General features: G+C 50.0%; 1 protein-coding gene across 1 annotated transcript in view; it reads right to left on the reverse strand.

The window, feature by feature from the left end:
• LOC144119397 (uncharacterized) overlaps window positions 1–18965 on the reverse strand; it is a 36755-nt gene extending 17790 nt beyond the window's left edge. Inside the window, exon 1 of the mRNA XM_077652023.1 lies at window positions 18780–18965. Coding sequence (XP_077508149.1) covers window positions 18780–18960 — 181 coding nt within the window. The 5' untranslated portion in view covers window positions 18961–18965. The remainder of the gene's footprint in view (window positions 1–18779) is intronic.
• Window positions 18966–19195: the final 230 nt, after the last annotated feature.

Genomic DNA, 19195 nt, shown 5'->3' on the forward strand with positions numbered 1-19195 from the left:
TCCAGGTTTGTAAATTGCACCGCGGCATCTCCTCGACCGCAACACGCAAGAATTAGTTCTTCCGAGAACAAAAAGTAGGGCCGAGAACTTTCTGTGTATATCCTGCCAAAGCAGGGAGAGGGAAACACGAAAGAATAACCCATCTCAAGGGGTGGTGGTCACAGAATAGACCTTTTCCCAGTAACCCGCCACTCAGCTGCCACAAGGAAATATACGTTTTCTGGTTTGGGTCCCCCTAAGCTGCCTCGAATCTTTTCTGCGGAAATACATTTACAATGATAGGGTGGGGTAACAGCCTGTAGTTAAAAGCAGTGTTGGTTTAGCCTAGCCGGGACAGATGAGTGTAAGTCATCTTTTGACACACCTCGGGAACACCTCCCCTTCCGCACCTTGGCCGGCTATCACGTATTCCGCGAATTCCTCCCTCGCCACACGCAATACAAGCCTGGTGGCCGTGTACGAGTGTGGACGACAATTCGACGACGCGGCCTCTGTGTAAAGCATTTTGCGCCCTCATTGTTTACACTGCCAGTGATTATTTTGCATTGTCTTTGCTGCTGTTGACCTTACTTTTTGTTTGAGCATCCGGCCGATGCTTCTTTGACAAAAAGAGTGCCGCGAAACTGTTGTACTACTTGTTTGTTCGAGATAAAAACCGTTGGCGCGCTGGAAGAACACTTTGTTATGCAAGATGCGATAAGCGTAATCTAGAAAGAATGCAGCCAGGCGCAACTATTTCGACATTATTCTGGGTTGTTATCTTGAAGGTTCCTCTTCGATGACCACCGAGCACGTTTGTTGCTATCGGCGTCGCCGAATTCTTCACTTTATTTATGGGCGATAGTCACTTCAGTAACTAAATTACTGCTGAAATACACCGTCTCATGTCTCTTCCACAGCTTATAATTTCACCATGGAAGAAATCAGATTTGGGCAAAAGGGTGAGATGTGTGGTTTGCAAGAGCACTGAGATCGTCCTGTTGCTATTCGTGGTGACTTTGAACGCGAATTTCGTCATTGCACAAGCTACTACCAACTGTTCTGGACAAAGTTGCTAGTAGTGGTTTATTGTTATAAATAATAAAAAATTGAAATTTATTAGAAGATGGCCACTGCAGCCACGCCAACCGCGTGTGCTCTTTCTGTACAGAAAAATGGCAGTGCGCCTGAACTGTCATGACGTCAGGGGTTTGAAAGCGAAAATTCCACACCTAGTATGGTTTCCGAAAAAGTCTGATTATGAGCTCTGCTGTTTTCTTTTTTTAATATTTTTATACATTATACACTTTTATGTATTATGTATTTTATATACGTATTTATATAGCGCCTTTCCGAGCGTTTTTCTGATTGAAATGTGCGACTTTTGGAAGCGCAGTGCAGGAGGTGCGACTAGGTGTGGCGCATACCCAGGCGTATCTAATTGGGAGATTAAAGACGCTTGGGGAACGCTTGACACATGCGAAACCGGTTCAGGAGCAAAACTAAATGATTTTGCCAGCCAGGCCAGGAACGTTTGACATCACATTATGTACACCACAGAGATGTCTATTCTGTAGTAGGGGGCTTGGAAATCCGCGAGCTCCTTTCTGCAGATAAGATGCAACCATGCTTACCCGCGTACAGTGGACAGCACCTACACTGATAACGCAAACATTCTGGCAGAGATATGCCTGGTTACCAGGAGAATTGGGGAAAAAGAGCGACACTCGACCAAAGATTCATTAGAGAACCGATGTTTCGATGCCGATCCGACACATTCTGGTTTCACTAGCTTGGAGCCAAAGCCGAACGTTGGCTTCGATCGGTTCTCATGACGTCGCAGTTTCAGTGCAGCAGAGGTTGAGCAGGAAAAGGAAGGAGACGGTCCTTTCTGCCCTTGATGTGGGCTGTTGCACTGGCATAAATAGTTGTCTGCGAGTATAGCATGAAATCGCAGGTGATAGGCAAGTGCCTCAGTGAAAGGAGGTTAATCGCTAAGTCATGACAATCAGTCTACGCCATTAGCCCTGTTTACATGAACCCGATAGCGTCGGGTCGATTCGGGGGCCAGATTGAGCATGGCCAATCCAACTCAACCGCTGCATGTTTACATGATCTCGATTTTAGCGATTTGAGACCGGTTCAGCTGTAGCGACACCAAGTGTCGAGCAAGCAGTAGCAGCCTCCAAGATTGAGATGGTAGGCAAAACAGCGCTGACGGACGGGACGGAAGAAGGCGAGGCAGACACATGGGCTGAACTAACAACCAAATGGTTTATTGCGAAAGAGGGGGCAATATAAAGCATAGAAAAGAAGAAGAAATGCGGTGCAAAACATGATATGGCATACATTCGGGACATCATCACTGATTAAGAAAAGCGATCTCCTGTGAGAATAGAGCCACCGATGGTTGGCTTACACATGAGTTGCCTAATGCATGAATGTGAAAGGCCTCCGATATCAGGCGCGAGGTACGATCGTTATATTTGGCGATGATAGTTGTTTGGTTCAAAAACGCCTCACATTCTTCGCAATCTGCGAAATGAATGACCATATTATTTCGGCGTGACTTGTTTTCAATGTCTTTCGCGTGTTCGCGTAGCCGATCGTTGACGCACCGTCCGTTCTCTCCGATGTAGAAACGGCCGCATGACAGTGGGACCTTGTACACCACACCACAGCAACAGTTAACAAATTTGTTTCTGTGTTTCTTCTGACAAGACTTCTTTCCACTGTCCTGATTCACTCTCTTGCACAGGCCTCCCAATTTGTTCCTGGCTGAGAAAAGGAGCTTTAAGCTGTTTTGCCTCCCATTTCAACATGAACCAACCAGCCCGACTCAGCCCTCTCCTTGATTCCAAGATTGAGGTACACCATCGCTGTATCGGAGGTGCGACGGCGCACGTGGAAAGCAAGTTCGCATTTATCCCCTTCCCTCTCAATAACCCTACTTTTCGACCCAACAGCATTTACAAGCACATCGGTTCAGGGTCGAGTTGAGTCACCAACCCCTTGGGGCGGAATTGACTGGACCCGACCCGTCGACTCCCGGCTCGGCGTGCGTACCAGTACCGGTTTTCAAACAACCACGCGTGTGGGTTCATGTAAGCTTCGGCCGCTATCGGCTCGAGGCCCTCCTATGAGGAATATTTGCAGCTTCATTCTTGACTTCTATCGACACCTGGGTCACAGCGCCCGTGCGCTGGGCAAGGAACACTGCTGTTTTCCCACACTGTCTTGAATAGGGAGACCCCATCCTGTGTTTTTGTCACTAACAATGCCTTACTGTGTGGCTGCCATGAGGGGAGAGGGGGGCACTTTTGGGTGTGGCCTTGCATTCCACTTTTTTACCGCACCAAGAGCTCGAGCAAAAAAGAAACGCAGAAATCCATTCCGAATACAGCCCAAGCAAGAAAAAAGGAAAGAAAGAGCTGAGGTCGGTCCAAGTTCTGAGTAAAAACCTGCGCGTACGAACACGGACAACCAAGAGGCTGGTGGTAGAGTGTAGTAGCGACAAAATATTCTGACGCCAGATGGAACCACGTCGCGGCAGTTAAATTTAGCGCTAAATTCAAATCCCCGCAGAAAATACATACACAACTCTCATAGCCTGTAAAACGCAAATACCACGCTCGATATGAATGAACATTGCTGCTTGACAACCAAGAAAGACAAAGGGAGGAAATGTCGCGGACGAAATTCTGATATTTGGCTTAGTTTTTTCACGCAATGACATGAAACACCGACATATATAAAAGTGCAATTTTTCTGGATATTTACCTCTGATCTGTAAAAAGATCAAACTTAAAAAATGATATCTGTCTGCAACATTCTTCTGCACAACTGCCAGTTTGTGCAGAAGGATTGACGATAGAAAAAGTACAACTTCACAGTGCGCGATCAAGCATGAATTCAAATGTCACCTGTGCCACCCAGGTAGTGTACTGCTTACCGTTATCCTGCGGGAATGTGTACATCGGGCAGACTGGCCGCTGTCTTAACACCCGTGTGACATTCCTTGTGTGTGCTACGAGGTACATTCCTTCTGTGTGCTACGAGGTAAATTCCTTGTGTGTGCTACGAGGTACATTCCTTGTGTGTGCTACGAGGTTCCGCGTTCGACGGCGCGGCGTAGACGGAGACCCAGATGACAGCGGCATCATCAATTACCCAGCCATGCTCTTTGAGTGACGACCAGAACGAAGGGACCCGCCGCCGTCGCCGCGGGGAAACGGGCTTATCCTCCCCAATTGGCGTGGCGGTTCCAGGGGCAGCCCTCGCGAGCACATTCCAGGACAAGGGAACTGTCAGCGGGCCAGAGCGCGCCTTACCTTGAGGAGCGAGTGTCAGTTGATGGATGGAGAATGGAGGCCGGTGACCCGCGGGAACTGTCAGCGGGCCAGAGCGCGCCTTACCACAACCGACGCTATGCGCTACCTCGAAGACAACATTCTTTCCCTCGGACTCAACACGTGAGGGGGGCGAGACAATAAGTGCGGTGGTATGTTTGTGCGCCCAAGTGAAAGCCCTAGCCCCCCCTCCTTCCCCTCCGGCGTGGGCGTCCTCACCCTAGGGAGTGTGGAGAAGAGGATATAAAAAGCGAGAAGCAGTACGGAAGGGGGACGCTCAGGACGACATCGTTCGCCAAGAGGGCCTTCAGCGCCGAAGCCCGACGGCGTGCAGCTTCTGCCAGCAACCGCTCGAGCCCAACTCCGGAGCCACTCCATCGCCCCCATGAAGTCGTCGGCACGTAAGCTCGGACGCCCCAGCCTCTGAATCTTAATCATGTATAATTATTCAATATATCTGTTTGTTTAAACTGAGCCATACGGTGTCTCTCTGCCTCTCCGTGCCGTGTGGACCTGCGCATTATGGGGGTCATCACACTGGTGTCAGAAGTGGGGTCTCAAAAGCAAATGTCCTCTGAATGCTGCGACATTCATGACTTCAAAATTGTAATCAAAAGGGAATCACGGGACTGATTGTGGGACTTTTACCCCCATTTTTGAGGCTTGAGGCACTGGAGGGCTTGAGAAAAAAAATGTCTGTATCTGAGGGAGCTCCCACTCCACAGCCGTCGCTCGGAGCAAGCATGCTGGCATTAGGAAGCGTCATTCCGACGTTTACGGGAGATAAGACAGGGGTTCCAATCTGCGATTTCTTTTCCATGCTAGAAGAGATTGGGAAAATGGGAGGATGGTCCGATGCTCAAATGCTGGGAATGGCGAGGTGTAAGATGGCAGGAGCTGCTCATGATTTTGCATGGCGAGACGAAAAAGTAAAATCCACAAAATCATTTGCGGAATTTAAGAAGCTCGCGTTTGAGCATTTCGACACTGAACCACGTCACGTGCGGGTACAGAGGTTCCGTGACGCCGGACAGATGGTAGGGGAGGACGTGCGAATTTTTCCGTCGCGGCTTCAGCGCTTAGCGCGCGATACGTTAAGCAGGGAGGAGGAAGGAGACCAGCTAAGGAAGAAACACGCGGAGGATCTTCTTAAAGAGGAAATGACCGCTTTGTTCGTGGCTGGTCTGCAAGACCCCGTGCGCCGGTTCGTGCTCTCGCGCAAGCCGAGCAATTTCGACCAAGCCGTGGCGGCCGCATTGGATGAGGAACGAAATGAGGCGTTAACGACAGCCGCAGCGAGAGTACGCGTCATAGAGAGAGCGGTGCTCAACCCTGAGGTTGCTCTCTTGACAGAGCGGTAAGATCGCTTAGAAAAGCTGCTATCTCAGCAGGTGGAACGCCAGGTTGAAGCGCGTGCTCAACAGCGCCCATTCGCTGGAAACCGGAGACCGCCACAAAGCTACAGGCGCGGTATGCGAGATTTTGAAGAAATCGTATGCTTCGCTTGCCAGGGTCGCGGACACATCGCCAGGTTCTGCCAAAACGTGCGCCGTGGGGAGCCACAAAGAGAAGCAGGCGAGACACGCCCTAAGCAAGCCTACAGCGGGGCTCCAGATACCGAGACAAAAAACTAGATAGTCCTCCCCAGCCTGAGGAGCGTCGGGAGGGAGCAGTAGATGATGAGGTGGTGGTAGTTTGTGTGGCCGACGAGGCATGCCCTGTTGTGCGTTGCAAGTTAAATGGTTGTTGTATGGAATTGTTGATAGATACGGGGTCAAAGGTGACATTGCTTAAGGAGAGCAGTTTTAACACGCTTCGAAGGAAGGGGGACCGCGAGGTGTTGGAAGCGTCTGGTGGTATGGCAACCAAATTTGTAGGCATAACGGGGGATCCTCTTGGCATAAGTGGACTCTACCGGTTACACCTCTCTCTCGGCGGAATTGCATCGGAGCACCCCTGCTACGTATGCCCGGACACGGTGTCTCTGCCAAACGGAGTGTCAGGTATATTAGGGCAGGATTTTTTGAGAAAAGGGAAGGTAGTAGTCTCATTCTCTGAGGAAGAGGTTAATGCGGGCGGATCAAAAGTTCCGTTTTTGAACAGGAGAGGGGCTGAGATTCGCATTACCGATATTGACACCCGTCAAACAGTGGGATCATTGGAGAAGGTATATTCGCGGGTTGCCGTCAGGCTGGTCGATGCGGCGGTCGTCCTTCCTTGGTCGGAGCACATTTTGTACGCGTTTGTGCCTTCAGATGTAGAGAGCGGCGCCGTGGGAGTGCTTGAGCCGGTCGACTCTCTCAGCAATGGCCTGAAGGCAGCCGCGTGCCTCGTGACAGTTAATGACGCCCACAGAGTGCCCCTACGGGTGGTTAACTGTAGCCAGCAGCCACTGAGCCTTCCCAAGAACAAAACATTGGCTTTCTTCACCTCTGCGATAGAGAAACGTGAGCCCACCGATACGGTACTCGCAACTGTAGAGCATGCTAGTCCTTCGGCTGCTCCAAAGGTGTCGTTCGATCTTTCTCACGTAAAATCCAGGGAGAGGGAGGCTCTGGCTGGTTTGCTGAACGACTACTCGGAGGTATTCGCCGCGTCCAACCTGGATTTGGGCTGCTGTGGCGTTATAAAGCACAGGATAGAAACCGGCACTTCATCGCCCGTTTACCAGCGTGCGTACAGGATTCCTTACTCCCAACGTGAGGAGATGGAGCGGCAGGTGCAGGACCTGATTGATCGCGGCATTGTCGAACACTCAAAGTCACCCTGGGGAGCACCAGCACTATTGGTGGAAAAACCAGATGGCTCGTATCGATTGGTAGTGGACTACCGCAAACTAAATGCCGTAACTCGCATCGATCCATACCCCATCCCCAATATACAGGAGACGCTTTCTCAGCTGGGCGCTGCCAGGTACTTCATGGTAGTGGACATGGCGGCGGGATTCTGGCAGATAGCAATGGATCCGGCAGATGCCGAGAAAACGGCATTCAACACGCCCTCAGGGCACTATGAATGGAAAAGAATGCCGATGGGTCTGGCCAACAGCCCTGCTGTCTGGCAGAGAACCGCTGATGTTATCCTGGCAGGTCTTCTGGGGAGGCTGTGCTTCGTGTATATGGATGACATTATCATATACAGTGACAGTTTTGAGAACCATTTGCGCGATATTGAGCAGGTTTTGGTGCGACTAAGAGGAGCGGGTCTCAAGCTGAAGCCCTCTAAGTGCCAATTCCTCAAAAACGAGGTGAAATACCTCGGGCACGTTGTTTCAGCTGACGGCGTGCGACCGGACCCTGAGAAACTAAGGTGTGTCTCGGATTTTCCATCCCCGACTAGCGTCCGCCAGGTCCGGCAGTTTCTCGGCCTGATCGGTTACTACCGAAGGCACATAGAGGAGTTCGCCAAGCTCGCTAAGCCGCTCACCGCCTTAACAGCCAAAAATGTCGCCTTTCGCTGGGACGAAAACGCGGAGGATGCTTTTGGGGCTCTGAAAAGGAAGCTAATGAGTGCACCGCTGTTGCGCCACCCGGAGTTTAATTTGCCCTTCGTTATGGCCACAGATGCGTCAAAGTTCGCAGTTGGTGCCGTGCTATCTCAGGTTATCGAGGGCAAAGAACATCCCGTTGCTTTTGCTAGCCGACAGCTGAGCCCCACAGAGCAAAAGTACGGAGCTACGGAAAGGGAGTGCCTCGCCGTTGTCTGGGCAGTAAAGCACTTCAGATGCTACCTTTACGGCCGCAAATTCAAGCTAGTCACAGACTGCCATCCTCTGAAATGGGTGATGAGTGTCAGGGACCCTAGCTCGCGACTCGCTAGATGGAATATACACCTGCAGGAATACTGCTTTGAAGTTGAGCACAAGTCAGGAAAGACACATCTGAATGCTGATGCACTCAGCCGCACAGCTGCCGTGGCAGCTATAGAAGAGTTTGTCCCCGTAGTCGACCCCGCCGAATTACGCACAGAGCAGTGCAAAGATCCTGACCTGAAGCGAATAATCGAAAGCTTAGAGGGCGCACCGTCTCACCCCGAACAGCTAGGTTATTTCATTGACAAAGACGGCACCCTGTGTCGGCGCACGAGGCCAACCAGGAAAGGGAGACCAGAGAAAACCGCTTGGGAGAGAGTCGTCATACCTCGGTCGTGGACAGAAAGGGTTCTTTGCGCGTTTCACGATGCGCCATGCGCCGGTCATTTTGGCGTAGCGAAGACACGCAGGCGTGTGGAGCGTTTGTACTTTTGGAGTGGCATGCGACAGGATGTTAGAGACTACTGTGCGAAGTGTCATTCCTGTCTCGAAAGAAGAACACCCAAGGGACGAAGACCAGCTCCAATTCAGCCGTTCTCTGAGGTTTCGGCTCCCTTCGAGCGGACAGGTATGGACATAATGGGCCCATTGCCCACGACCACTTCCGGAAACAAGTACATTTTAGTATTTGTCGATCACCTTTCAAAATACGCGGAAGCGGTAGCACTCCCAGATCAGAAGGCAGACACGGTTGCAAGAGCATTTGTCGAACAGATCGTGCTCCGACATGGACCCCCGAGGCAACTCTTGACAGATCGGGGAACGAACTTCGTGTCGCAGCTAATGAGGAGAGTTTGCGAGCTGCTTAAGATCTCTAAGAAGCAGACAACACCGTACCATCCGGCTTGCAACGGCGCGGTGGAGCGACTGAACCAAACCGTGGCCGGGTTCCTGTCGCATTTTGTTTCGCGCGACCAGCGGGACTGGGACTTGTGGCTCCCGTATGCAATGTTTGCCTACAATTCCGCAGCACACGAGAGCACGGGCGAATCGCCATTCTTTCTTCTCTACGGCCGAGACCCGGACCAGCCTAGTGAAGTGCCAGAGGGCCCCCGTCGTGTCCCATACGCTTCACTGGACGACTATAAGGTTGAGCTAGAATCGCGCTTGCAAGTGGCGAGGGACATCGCAAAGGAGGCCTTAAAGAAAGCGGCGAAGCGCAGGAAGGAGGTGCACGATCGCAGTGCTAGAGACGCGCCGTTTGATGTGGGGGACAGCGTGTACATTGAAAACTGCCAAAGGCAGATTGGGCTAGCTCGTAAGTTCCAGACGAAGTGGAGAGGACCGTGCGAGGTTGTCGAGAAGCTTTCTCCGGTAAACTTCAGAGTCCGAGACGTGAACCGGCGCTTGATAAGGATACACGCAAATCGCCTCAAGTCGGCACCGGTTCAGTATTCACGAAATGAGGAAAGGGAAAGCGCGGATTTTGATGGGGACAGAAGTGAAGCGGAGCGCGCAGATAGTTCGCAAGAAACGCCCTCTCCTGCATTTGTTCGGCAGGCGCCCGAGGTGACGGCCGGAATGCCACCGGATTTACTTCATGCATTGCTAGAAGAAGAAGCGCGCGAGGTTGCCGCGCAGATAACGCCAGGAGAGGCTCCTGCCACGAGCCCTCGCGAGTCCCAAAGCAGACAAAGGGGCACAGACTTACTTAGTATGACTCATGAAGGCCGATATCCGCTGCGAAATCGGAAAGCTAAGTCGGACTAATGACGTAAACAGAGCGGAGTTGTGAACTGGTTAGAATTGTGTAATGCCGCAGCTCATAACATTGCTATGTGCTTATGTGTTAAGTTATCAGAGTTGGTAGTTAAACCTTTCTGTCATTAAGTAACACCTTCACAGGAGAGCATGCGGAGCGCATGCAGAACCTGCCCTACTTCCTTTCGTTATCTATATTTTTGTCTGTGCCGTGATCGTGCTAGAAGTGGGAGCTCCTTTGTAACTGTGGTAAATTTGTTTCGTCCAGTTTGGACTAGAAAGGAGAGGCTTGGGTGCTGAGTTTCATGTTTATCTGTAAAAGAAGATCAGTGCTGCCCCTGGAGACGCCAGTTATGACAGCGGAGGCATATGGTGTTGTGCAGTGGTGTTGAGTGCAGCGAAAAGTGTTTTGTCGGACGCACTGTGCGAGGCGATTCAGAAAGACAAGGGGAGCTGCGTGGACTCAAATGTTCGGAGAACATTCTTCTGGAGGGTGAGCGAGTGTGACGTTCCTTGTGTGTGCTACGAGGTTCCGCGTTCGACGGCGCGGCGTAGACGGAGACCCAGATGACAGCGGCATCATCAATTACCCAGCCATGCTCTTTGAGTGACGACCAGAACGAAGGGACCCGCCGCCGTCGCCGCGGGGAAACGGGCTTATCCTCCCCAATTGGCGTGGCGGTTCCAGGGGCGGCCCTCGCGAGCACATTCCAGGACAAGGGAACTGTCAGCGGGCCAGAGCGCGCCTTACCTTGAGGAGCGAGTGTCAGTTGATGGATGGAGAATGGAGGCCGGTGACCCGCGGGAACTGTCAGCGGGCCAGAGCGCGCCTTACCACAACCGACGCTATGCGCTACCTCGAAGACAACATTCTTTCCCTCGGACTCAACACGTGAGGGGGGCGAGACAATAAGTGCGGTGGTATGTTTGTGCGCCCAAGTGAAAGCCCTAGCTCCCCCTCCTTCCCCTCCGGCGTGGGCGTCCTCACCCTAGGGAGTGTGGAGAAGAGGATATAAAAATCGAGAAGCAGTACGGAAGGGGGACGCTCAGGACGACATCGTTCGCCAAGAGGGCCTTCAGCGCCGAAGCCCGACGGCGTGCAGCTTCTGCCAGCAACCGCTCGAGCCCAACTCCGGAGCCACTCCATCGCCCCCATGAAGTCGTCGGCACGTAAGCTCGGACGCCCCAGCCTCTGAATCTTAATCATGTATAATTATTGAATATATCTGTTTGTTTAAACTGAGCCATACGGTGTCTCTTTGCCTCTCCGTCCCGTGTTGACCTGCGCATTATGGGGGTCATCACACCCGGCTCAGAGAACATGGAAGATTGCTTTCCACAGATGACGGGGCGAATTTGCCAAAACATTGCAGAAAGCACAAATGCATACCGCTCTTCAAGAAGACTACGATTTTTGGACGCGGTAAAACTAAGAGCGAACGTGAAATCCTAGAGGCATACCATATCGTTAATCAAAGACATCTATGTGTGACACGACGGTTAGTCTATTTGATAAAGAAATTAGATTTATGAACTCACGCGTTTGTATGTGATGCTGCTATTTACCTTGTCTTGTTAATCTGTCATGTGTGCGCAAGCTTGGTTGATAAATGAAGGGTATAAATGTGATCGTTTCTCAAATAAATACAGTCGATAGTCCAGCGTCATCCTGTGTTCCTTGTTCCTGTGTCTTCGTATTTTGCGCTGGTTTCCTTCTTCAATGATGCACAAGAGGCGATTTAAGCGGCTAAAAGGCTAAACAACAAAATATGAAACTGGCTAACACTAGCGGAGGGTTCTACTCGGCATAGCCGAAGATGCATTACATATCTGAGCGTAGCCCAGGACGCTTTTCCCGGGCTCCGGGGCACGGTTTTAGACCTAAAGGCCCGGCGCATATTCCGTAGCATCCAATCATGTCAAACTATAAACATATTGGCTAATCAGGTGGATGGCCCGCCCTCCAATTTCCGCCGTAAGGTACATAACCCACTACATAAAGTACACAAGACAGAAATGAACATAAAATTCACTTAAAAAACCCATTTTCTCAGAAGGCGCCACAACCCTTGGTCCACTGGTTTGCCTGGCCGCCCAGCAGCTTTTTCAGTATTACCAAAACTCTCTCTCCCGCAGACAAACAAAACCAAAAACAAACCCACAATCGCGCCAGCACGTGCAATAGGTTTCGTTGCGACCCGTCAACATTGCTGCAATCCTATATACAGAGATCCAGCGGGGCGCTCCTGTTGTGCGCAACTGCCAGCTCGGTCCCGAGTTTCCCTGGGGGATTAGCTTCGCCTGGGCCTAGCGACTAGCTAGCGCCTCATGGAGACTCGGTCGGTGGGGTTATCTCAAATCTGGCCGTCGCTGCCCAATCGTCATTTTTATTGCCCCGAGAACAAAGCGCGCTGCCGGCGCAGCCCGGGGTGCTTGACACTAAAAGGCGGGCGCTTCTTTTCGGCGCGTCCCGCCACCGCCTGTCACCGGGGTGGGGGAGGGGGCGGGGTGGTTCAGAGTGCGGTGGGGCGCCAAGACCGGGCGACCGGTCCCAATGATCCTGCGCGCACCATCGATCCGTTACACATTCATGGTAGGTGGTGTCGATTGGGTGATTACAGATTCACTCAGTCGCCGAGTTGACACGTTCCTTTCCGTCGCGATGACAGTGGCTTGGTCCCAGTCAATCGTGTGAGCATGCTCTTGCACATGCTCGTTAATGGCGTTCGTCGTGTGATTATTATTTCGTACGTCACGTTTGTGGTCGTTAAGTCTTCTGGGGAACTTTCCCGTTTCGCCAATGTAAACCTGGGTGCAATCAGCACAAGGGATCTGGTAGATGACAGCTGGAATTGCTTCAATCGGCACTTTGCCTTCACGTTCACGAGCTGGTTACGGAGCTTGCTGGTCGGGATGTGGGCAATGCGCATGTCATATTTTGAAAACACGCGCGATAGTGCCTCGCTGATTCCCTGCACGTAAGGAATGGCTGCATGTGCCTGGAATGTCTTGTTGCTCTTTGTTTCCGGCTTTAATATCCGCTTCTGAATAATGCAGAATAAGCGACTAGGGTAGCCGTTATTAGTCAACTCTCGGTGAATCGTCCTCAGCTCGTTTTTCAATGAATTTTCATGTGAGCAGATGCGTACGGCACGTGTTATTAAGGACGATACCCCCGACGTCTTGTGGCCAGCCCGATGACAAGACATAAAATTGAGGTAGCGACCTGTATGAGTAGGCTTCCTATACCACGAGAAGGTGATGGAATCTCTAATCATGATTGATGGAATCTCTAACCATCCAATCAACACCAGCTACCATGAACTGTATGCAAAGAACCATGCCACCCATCTACTCACACTCTTTACGCCACGTGTTGCGTATATAAGTTGCGACGATTTCATGTCCCGCTCAGTGATCAAGGAACCCGTACGAGGTTCCGAAATGTCGAACTTCATGACTTGGTCAGTGATCGCATTCTTTTTTCCTTTATGCAATGCCTGACAAGACGAAGTTTCGTCGAAGCATTGATTATGTCTATAGAAAGGGAGTTATTACTCATTATCATCATCACAAGCGCAGCCATACGACTGCAGAACAAAGCTATGCAGCACAGAAAATCATAGCTGAAGAAATAAAACATCTCGTTTGAGAGCGCCTGCTCCGGTGAGGCGGTTGGTCCGGGTTCCAATCCCGGACCGGACGAATTTTTGTTCGACTACCAAGTTTCTGTTGAAGCTATATAGCTTTCCTTTGTAGCTGTATTGCAGTGCTTCGGTGGTTTCGAATGAGTGTTTCCTTATTACACTTTGGCACATTCAAATAAAAAAATATTGGTTATCCCAGCTATTATAGGTTCTGTGAGGAATTTTTTGCATAAGTAAGCAAATGCGCATACTTGGAAGTTAGTGCTCGTGGTGTTCGTCTCTCGTCTCTTGTGTCCTCGTCTTTTGCTGCGCTACAGTGTATTGGTACTTAATTGTCATTTCTAAAATTCAGCTTAAGAAATCTTCCTTATAATGTAAACTGTAGACGCCGACCAGAAACGAAAAAAACAACGTTTCGGCTTCCGTACGGGGGCCTTGTTCACAATGAAATGAGAAGCGTATGATTGAAGAGGGGGCGTAGACAGTGTGCGTAAGCCGTTGTACGGTCTCCGCAGTTCCAGTTCAAGGTGTGTTACTGGTTGTTTGTACCGTCAAAGATTCCAGGTGAAGCGATGGAATTTCTTTTCAGTGGCAAGAACACGTGTTTTGTCTCAGTCGATATCGTGCTCATTCGATAAGGAGTGTTCGGTAATAGCACTGGAGTCCACTGGCGCCTTTCAAAGCTGCCAGTTCCGAAAATGGAGAGGCAGTCGGAGCAGGGAATGCTGTAAACCCCGCCGGGGTACCTTTCTTTCAGAAGAACGTCCTTTACGTTCACCAAAGCATATCGCAGTTTTCTGGTAAGAACATAGGTGATACAGAATTTGAAAGTGCGAATAATAAGTGCCAACGCCTCTGATTCCGGCGGAGTAGGGAACAGCGGCACGTTTCAGGAGGGAAGACGTTTCACGTGATGGCCGACACAGCTGTGTTTTGACCGATGCCACAAAAGGTGCCAGGTAGTCGTGGCGTGAAAGTTCTTGCCGCACCATGTCCAAGTCATATGCCCGGTCTCAGGGAGAACTGCATACCAGTTGGGATCTTTTGAATAAGGTTGTAGAAACCGATCTGTTCTGTTTTACTGGCTGGAATGATTTATATTTGAGGGAACGCCCAGTGTGTGTAGATTTCCTATGAACGCTGAAAGTTTGTTTGCCCATATCGCGTTTTACGACGACGTCGACAAAGGGCGAAGCACAGTTGGCCTCAACTTCGGTGGTGGAGTCAATGGCGTCTGCTGTGGAGTTTAAATGCCACGAAAAAATTTTTGAATCATGGAAAAGCAGTCATCTACATATCTGAGGAAGACTTTTCGCGGATGTGCGAAGGTTTCAAGGGCACGGCGTTCCATGGACTCCAAAGTGAGTGTCACGATGGACACGGATATAGAGGCACCTATTGGAGTGCCCTGAATCTATCGGTTAAAGAAGTCTTGAAACAAGGAATACGTGCTTCTGAGGCAAAGCTGCAGTAGTCTGCAGAGATCTGGAATATCAACAGGGGTTCTTTCAGGTAGGTAAAGATTTGCCAGACTCGAGGGCAGAAGAGCGGACTGGTATGGCAAGGTCAACAGGGACGCACGTGAAAAGCGACTTGACGTCAAACGAGTCCAGGAGCTCGTTTTCATTTGGTGAAATGTCGCTTACCTTCGCGATGAAGTCAATCGAATTTCGTACGTGAGGCGAGATGATGCGGTGAAGGTAAGCGGATAAATCGTGAATGTAGTCCCCGATGCATCGGCGTAAGGCTTGCGCACCTTGGGTAGTCCTTAAAAAGCGGGAGCCGAACCGTTACTGCCCAACAGCCTGAGGCCAAGTGGCTTGTGGGTCAGAAGGACGAAACGGAGGACATCAGTGAGAAGTTTCTGTAAGTCGCTCTGCACTTTTGCGGCTGGGTCCCTGTCGACTCTGCAGTAGGTGGCGTCATCTGCAAGTAGGCTTCGTCTCTCCGGTTCGAAAAGACAGTGGTGTTGCCGATGTCGACGCAGAGGAGATCGGTTGCTACAATAACCTTACTCAAAAGATACCAACGCATATGCAGTTCTCCCGGATACTGGGTATATGATTTGGACGGGGTGCGGCAAGAACTTTCACGCAATGACTACCCGACATCTTTCGTGGCATCGCTCGAAGCGCAGCTGTGTCGGCCATCACGTGAAGCTCCCATGTCATCCCCCCCTAAAATGTGCCGCTGTTCCCTAAACCGCCGGAATCGGCGATACGTTGGCGCGCATTCTTTGCTCTTACAAAGTCCACATCTCCCATGTTCCGACGAGAAAACTGCGACATGCTTTGTGAACGTAAAGAACGTTCTTCCGAAAGAAAGGTACCTCGCCTTGTTTAGAGCATTCCCTGCTCCGACTGCGTCTACATTGGCGGAACTGGTAGCTTTGAAAGGCTCCTGAAAGAACATGAAAACGATGTCAAAAACAAAAAGGTTCACGCCAGTGCTATTGCCGAGCACTCCTTATCGATTGAGCATGACATCGACTGGCACAAGGGACGCGTTCTTGGCACTGAAAAGAAGAAATTCCCTCGCCTTCACCTGGAACTTTGATGAAATAAACAACCAGTAACACCTTGACCCGGAACTACGGAGAACTGACAGACTTACGCACACTGCGTACGCCCCTTCGTCTATTTGCAGATGATTGCTTCATTTAATCAACAGTTTCAAGTAAACAAATGCGGTATTGTTTGACCAGGGTATAAACAGTATACAAGAGTGGTATTCCAGATGAAAAATGAAAATAAATTACGATAGAACAGTTTTTGCAAGGATAACTAGGAACACTAAAAATATTTTCCCTTTCGATTACCAGATAGACGGCAAGCCTATAACAAGCCTCAGGCATTTCGAATATTTAGGCTTGACCCTATGTGAGGATTTGAATTAGAAATTATATGTGAATAACATATGTGCATCAACTGAGAAAAAACTTTGGTATTTGAAACGCAAACTTCGACTTGCACCAGACTTACGCACACTCAGATGTCCGACTCACTGCATACCTGTCTTTAGTGCGCCCCAAGTTAGGATATTCAAGCGTTGTATGGGATACTTTTAGAAAAAAATCAAATAGATAAAATAGAGAAGGTTCAGCGACAGGCTACAAGGATCATACTCTCAAAATACAGGTCAACAGACTCGGTCACTGAACTGCTCCATGAATTAAACTTGCGGCAACGTTCCCAACGACAACAAAAAGCCAGCCTAAAGTTTATGTATCTATTAAGTAAAGGGCAACTCAATTTCAACACAGAACGGTACCTTCAAGAACTATCATCGCTTCCTGTACGCGGTAGTCATCCTAGACAGTTCCTTCCTCTACAGGTAAGAACAGATACGTTTAAGTTTTCGTTTTTTTCAAGAACAACTGAACATTGAAACACCATACCGTAAGACATTATAGGAATTAATTCCCTTGAGCAATTTGAACTGCCTATTCTCCACCACTTTGCAGCTGATGCACTAACTGTTTATCACAGTGTAACAGTGATGCACTAACAGTGTCAGAAGGGTATCCCTCCCTTCCTCTTACTGTTATTTTTATTCATGAAGTGCACTCTAACCTGAAGTGCAGTACCTTTGACAGCTCTGCAACCCCAATTTTTGATGTTATTTGCCCTACAATTGTGTTCTTGTACGGCGAGCTGACTGGAAGCATATCCGTGAAGAAAATTGTATGTATAGAAAACTGGCGCTTGCTTGGATTGTGCACTTATCTTGTATTTACTGCTCTGTGTTTGTGTTGCTACAAAATAGTTCTTGAATTCCCACCCTGCATCGGCCCAAAAAGGGCTAACAGAACAAATAAATAATAATAAATAATAGTTATGAGAAATTGTCAAGAGAAAAACCTGGATAGGCACCGAGTTTTAGTGCGTCAGCAGTATATCCCTCGCTAGCGTGAAAGGCATCCTGTCTGAGGGTGAAGCCAGCACCTGCCACGGTAGTCATGGGGCAAAGTGAAGAGATGAAAATCCTCTCTCCACTCTCTCGGGAGAGCGAAGACGAAAAAAGGGACAGGCGATAAGTTGCGGGTGGGAAAGAGGAATAAGGGAAATCCTTCTTTCCTTTCCGTGTGCTATAGGAGGGTCACTAGCGAAAAGGCTTTTGTGTGATCACGTCGTGAAGGAGGAAAGCAGGCTTTGCGGCAGCTGTAGCCACACGGGAAGGACGTCAGCTGCTGCCAAGCGGAACGGAATATATCTGCTGCAGCGTAGTGGAAAGGAGGCAAAGCGGCTGTGCGGCAGGCAAAGAAACCCCGTCGAGACAGCTGACGCTTAAGGTGGCTCTAAACCCGCCACAAGTAAGCTATGGTACCGCTCCATGCATATTGTGCTAGAACACCTACGTCCTATTTAATTCGGCGTATTAAACTGGGGGTTAATTTTTATCTAAAAAACAAAACTCTGTTCTTCATTCTTATTAATATACAAAAGAGAAGAGCCGAAATCTAAGCGCTCAAAATCAGCTCCGCGAGACACGCCGTTAGCGCTAAATAAAAAATTGGGGGCTGCCCATTTCACGTTAGAAGTTCTGAAAGGCGCAAAAGACACACACACAGGAAAAAAGGGGGATGACACAAAGAGCGCCTATGTGTGTGTCTTTTGCGCCTTTCAGAATTTTAATCATGAACCACCTAGCACCAAAGCAAGTTCTTCTGCGATTTCACGTACCGTCCAGGGTTCCGCATGCATCGACTAGCCCTATAGAGTGACTCTTGAATGGAAGACGAGTGACTTCGTAATGTCCTGAATAAAAACCAGAATCCAGTTGTTTTTTATTCTCCCTTCATAGAACAACGTAACTGCGGAATTCAGTCAGCTAGCGTTGCGACTGCAAAAAGTAAAATAAATGTGGAAGAACAAAGATGTGTTCCCAGACCAAACCTTCAGTCGCGTCACATGCTGTGGCACTGACAAGTGCACCATAGAAAAGGAAAGGTCGAGTCAGTAAGTACCGCCTGCAGTGACATTAGAGCCGCTGGGTTCAAGGTCATGCTTCATGGTGCGTTGCTTTGGTTGCTGGCAGCTGGTGCCCTGCTTCCACTCTAATGCTTTCTCAGACCCAGCGGCCGAAGTCCAGCGGTGCAAATGTTACTGGAAAAAACGCTCTCGAGCGTTCGTGTTAAGCGTGCTGCCACACTGAGGTGCACTTTGCTGACAGGATCAACGAACAAATGCCCTGACAGAACTGGGTTACATGCCCGCACGCCACGTACACGCGGCCAGAACTGAGCACTCTCTCCCTCTATTTTCGTAGGGAAAACAAAGAAAGCACACCCACCTGACAACCCGCCTCGGCAGGCACTACCCACAAGTGCAGGCGTCTCCCCTCCTGAGCTCACAGCGGCGTCCGCCCGAGGGGTCCCACTGTCAGCTCGTTGGAGTGTGGCGGGGCAGCCGCTGTCAGAGGCCGCCACCTCTTTCCACGGGCGTGAACCTCTGGAGCGGGACGGCGCAGCCATGTTTAGGCCGCCGCGCTGGTGCCAGCATGGCTGCCACTGTTGCCATTCGTTGTAGATCAGCTCATTTGGAAGGGTGCGTGGTGACCATGAGGGAAAGGCCAATGGCCAGTGTTATGAAATAACTGAAGATGTTTGAAACAATGTTTTGGGAAACGCAAGAGGAGGTTCAATGGAGGATCTGAGGAACTTTTAAAACTTGGAAAAGCTGCAGCTGTTGCACGCCCGGCGAGACGAA

Source organism: Amblyomma americanum, chromosome 2 (assembly GCF_052857255.1).
Source record: "Amblyomma americanum isolate KBUSLIRL-KWMA chromosome 2, ASM5285725v1, whole genome shotgun sequence".
Lineage (NCBI taxonomy): Eukaryota > Metazoa > Arthropoda > Arachnida > Ixodida > Ixodidae > Amblyomma > Amblyomma americanum.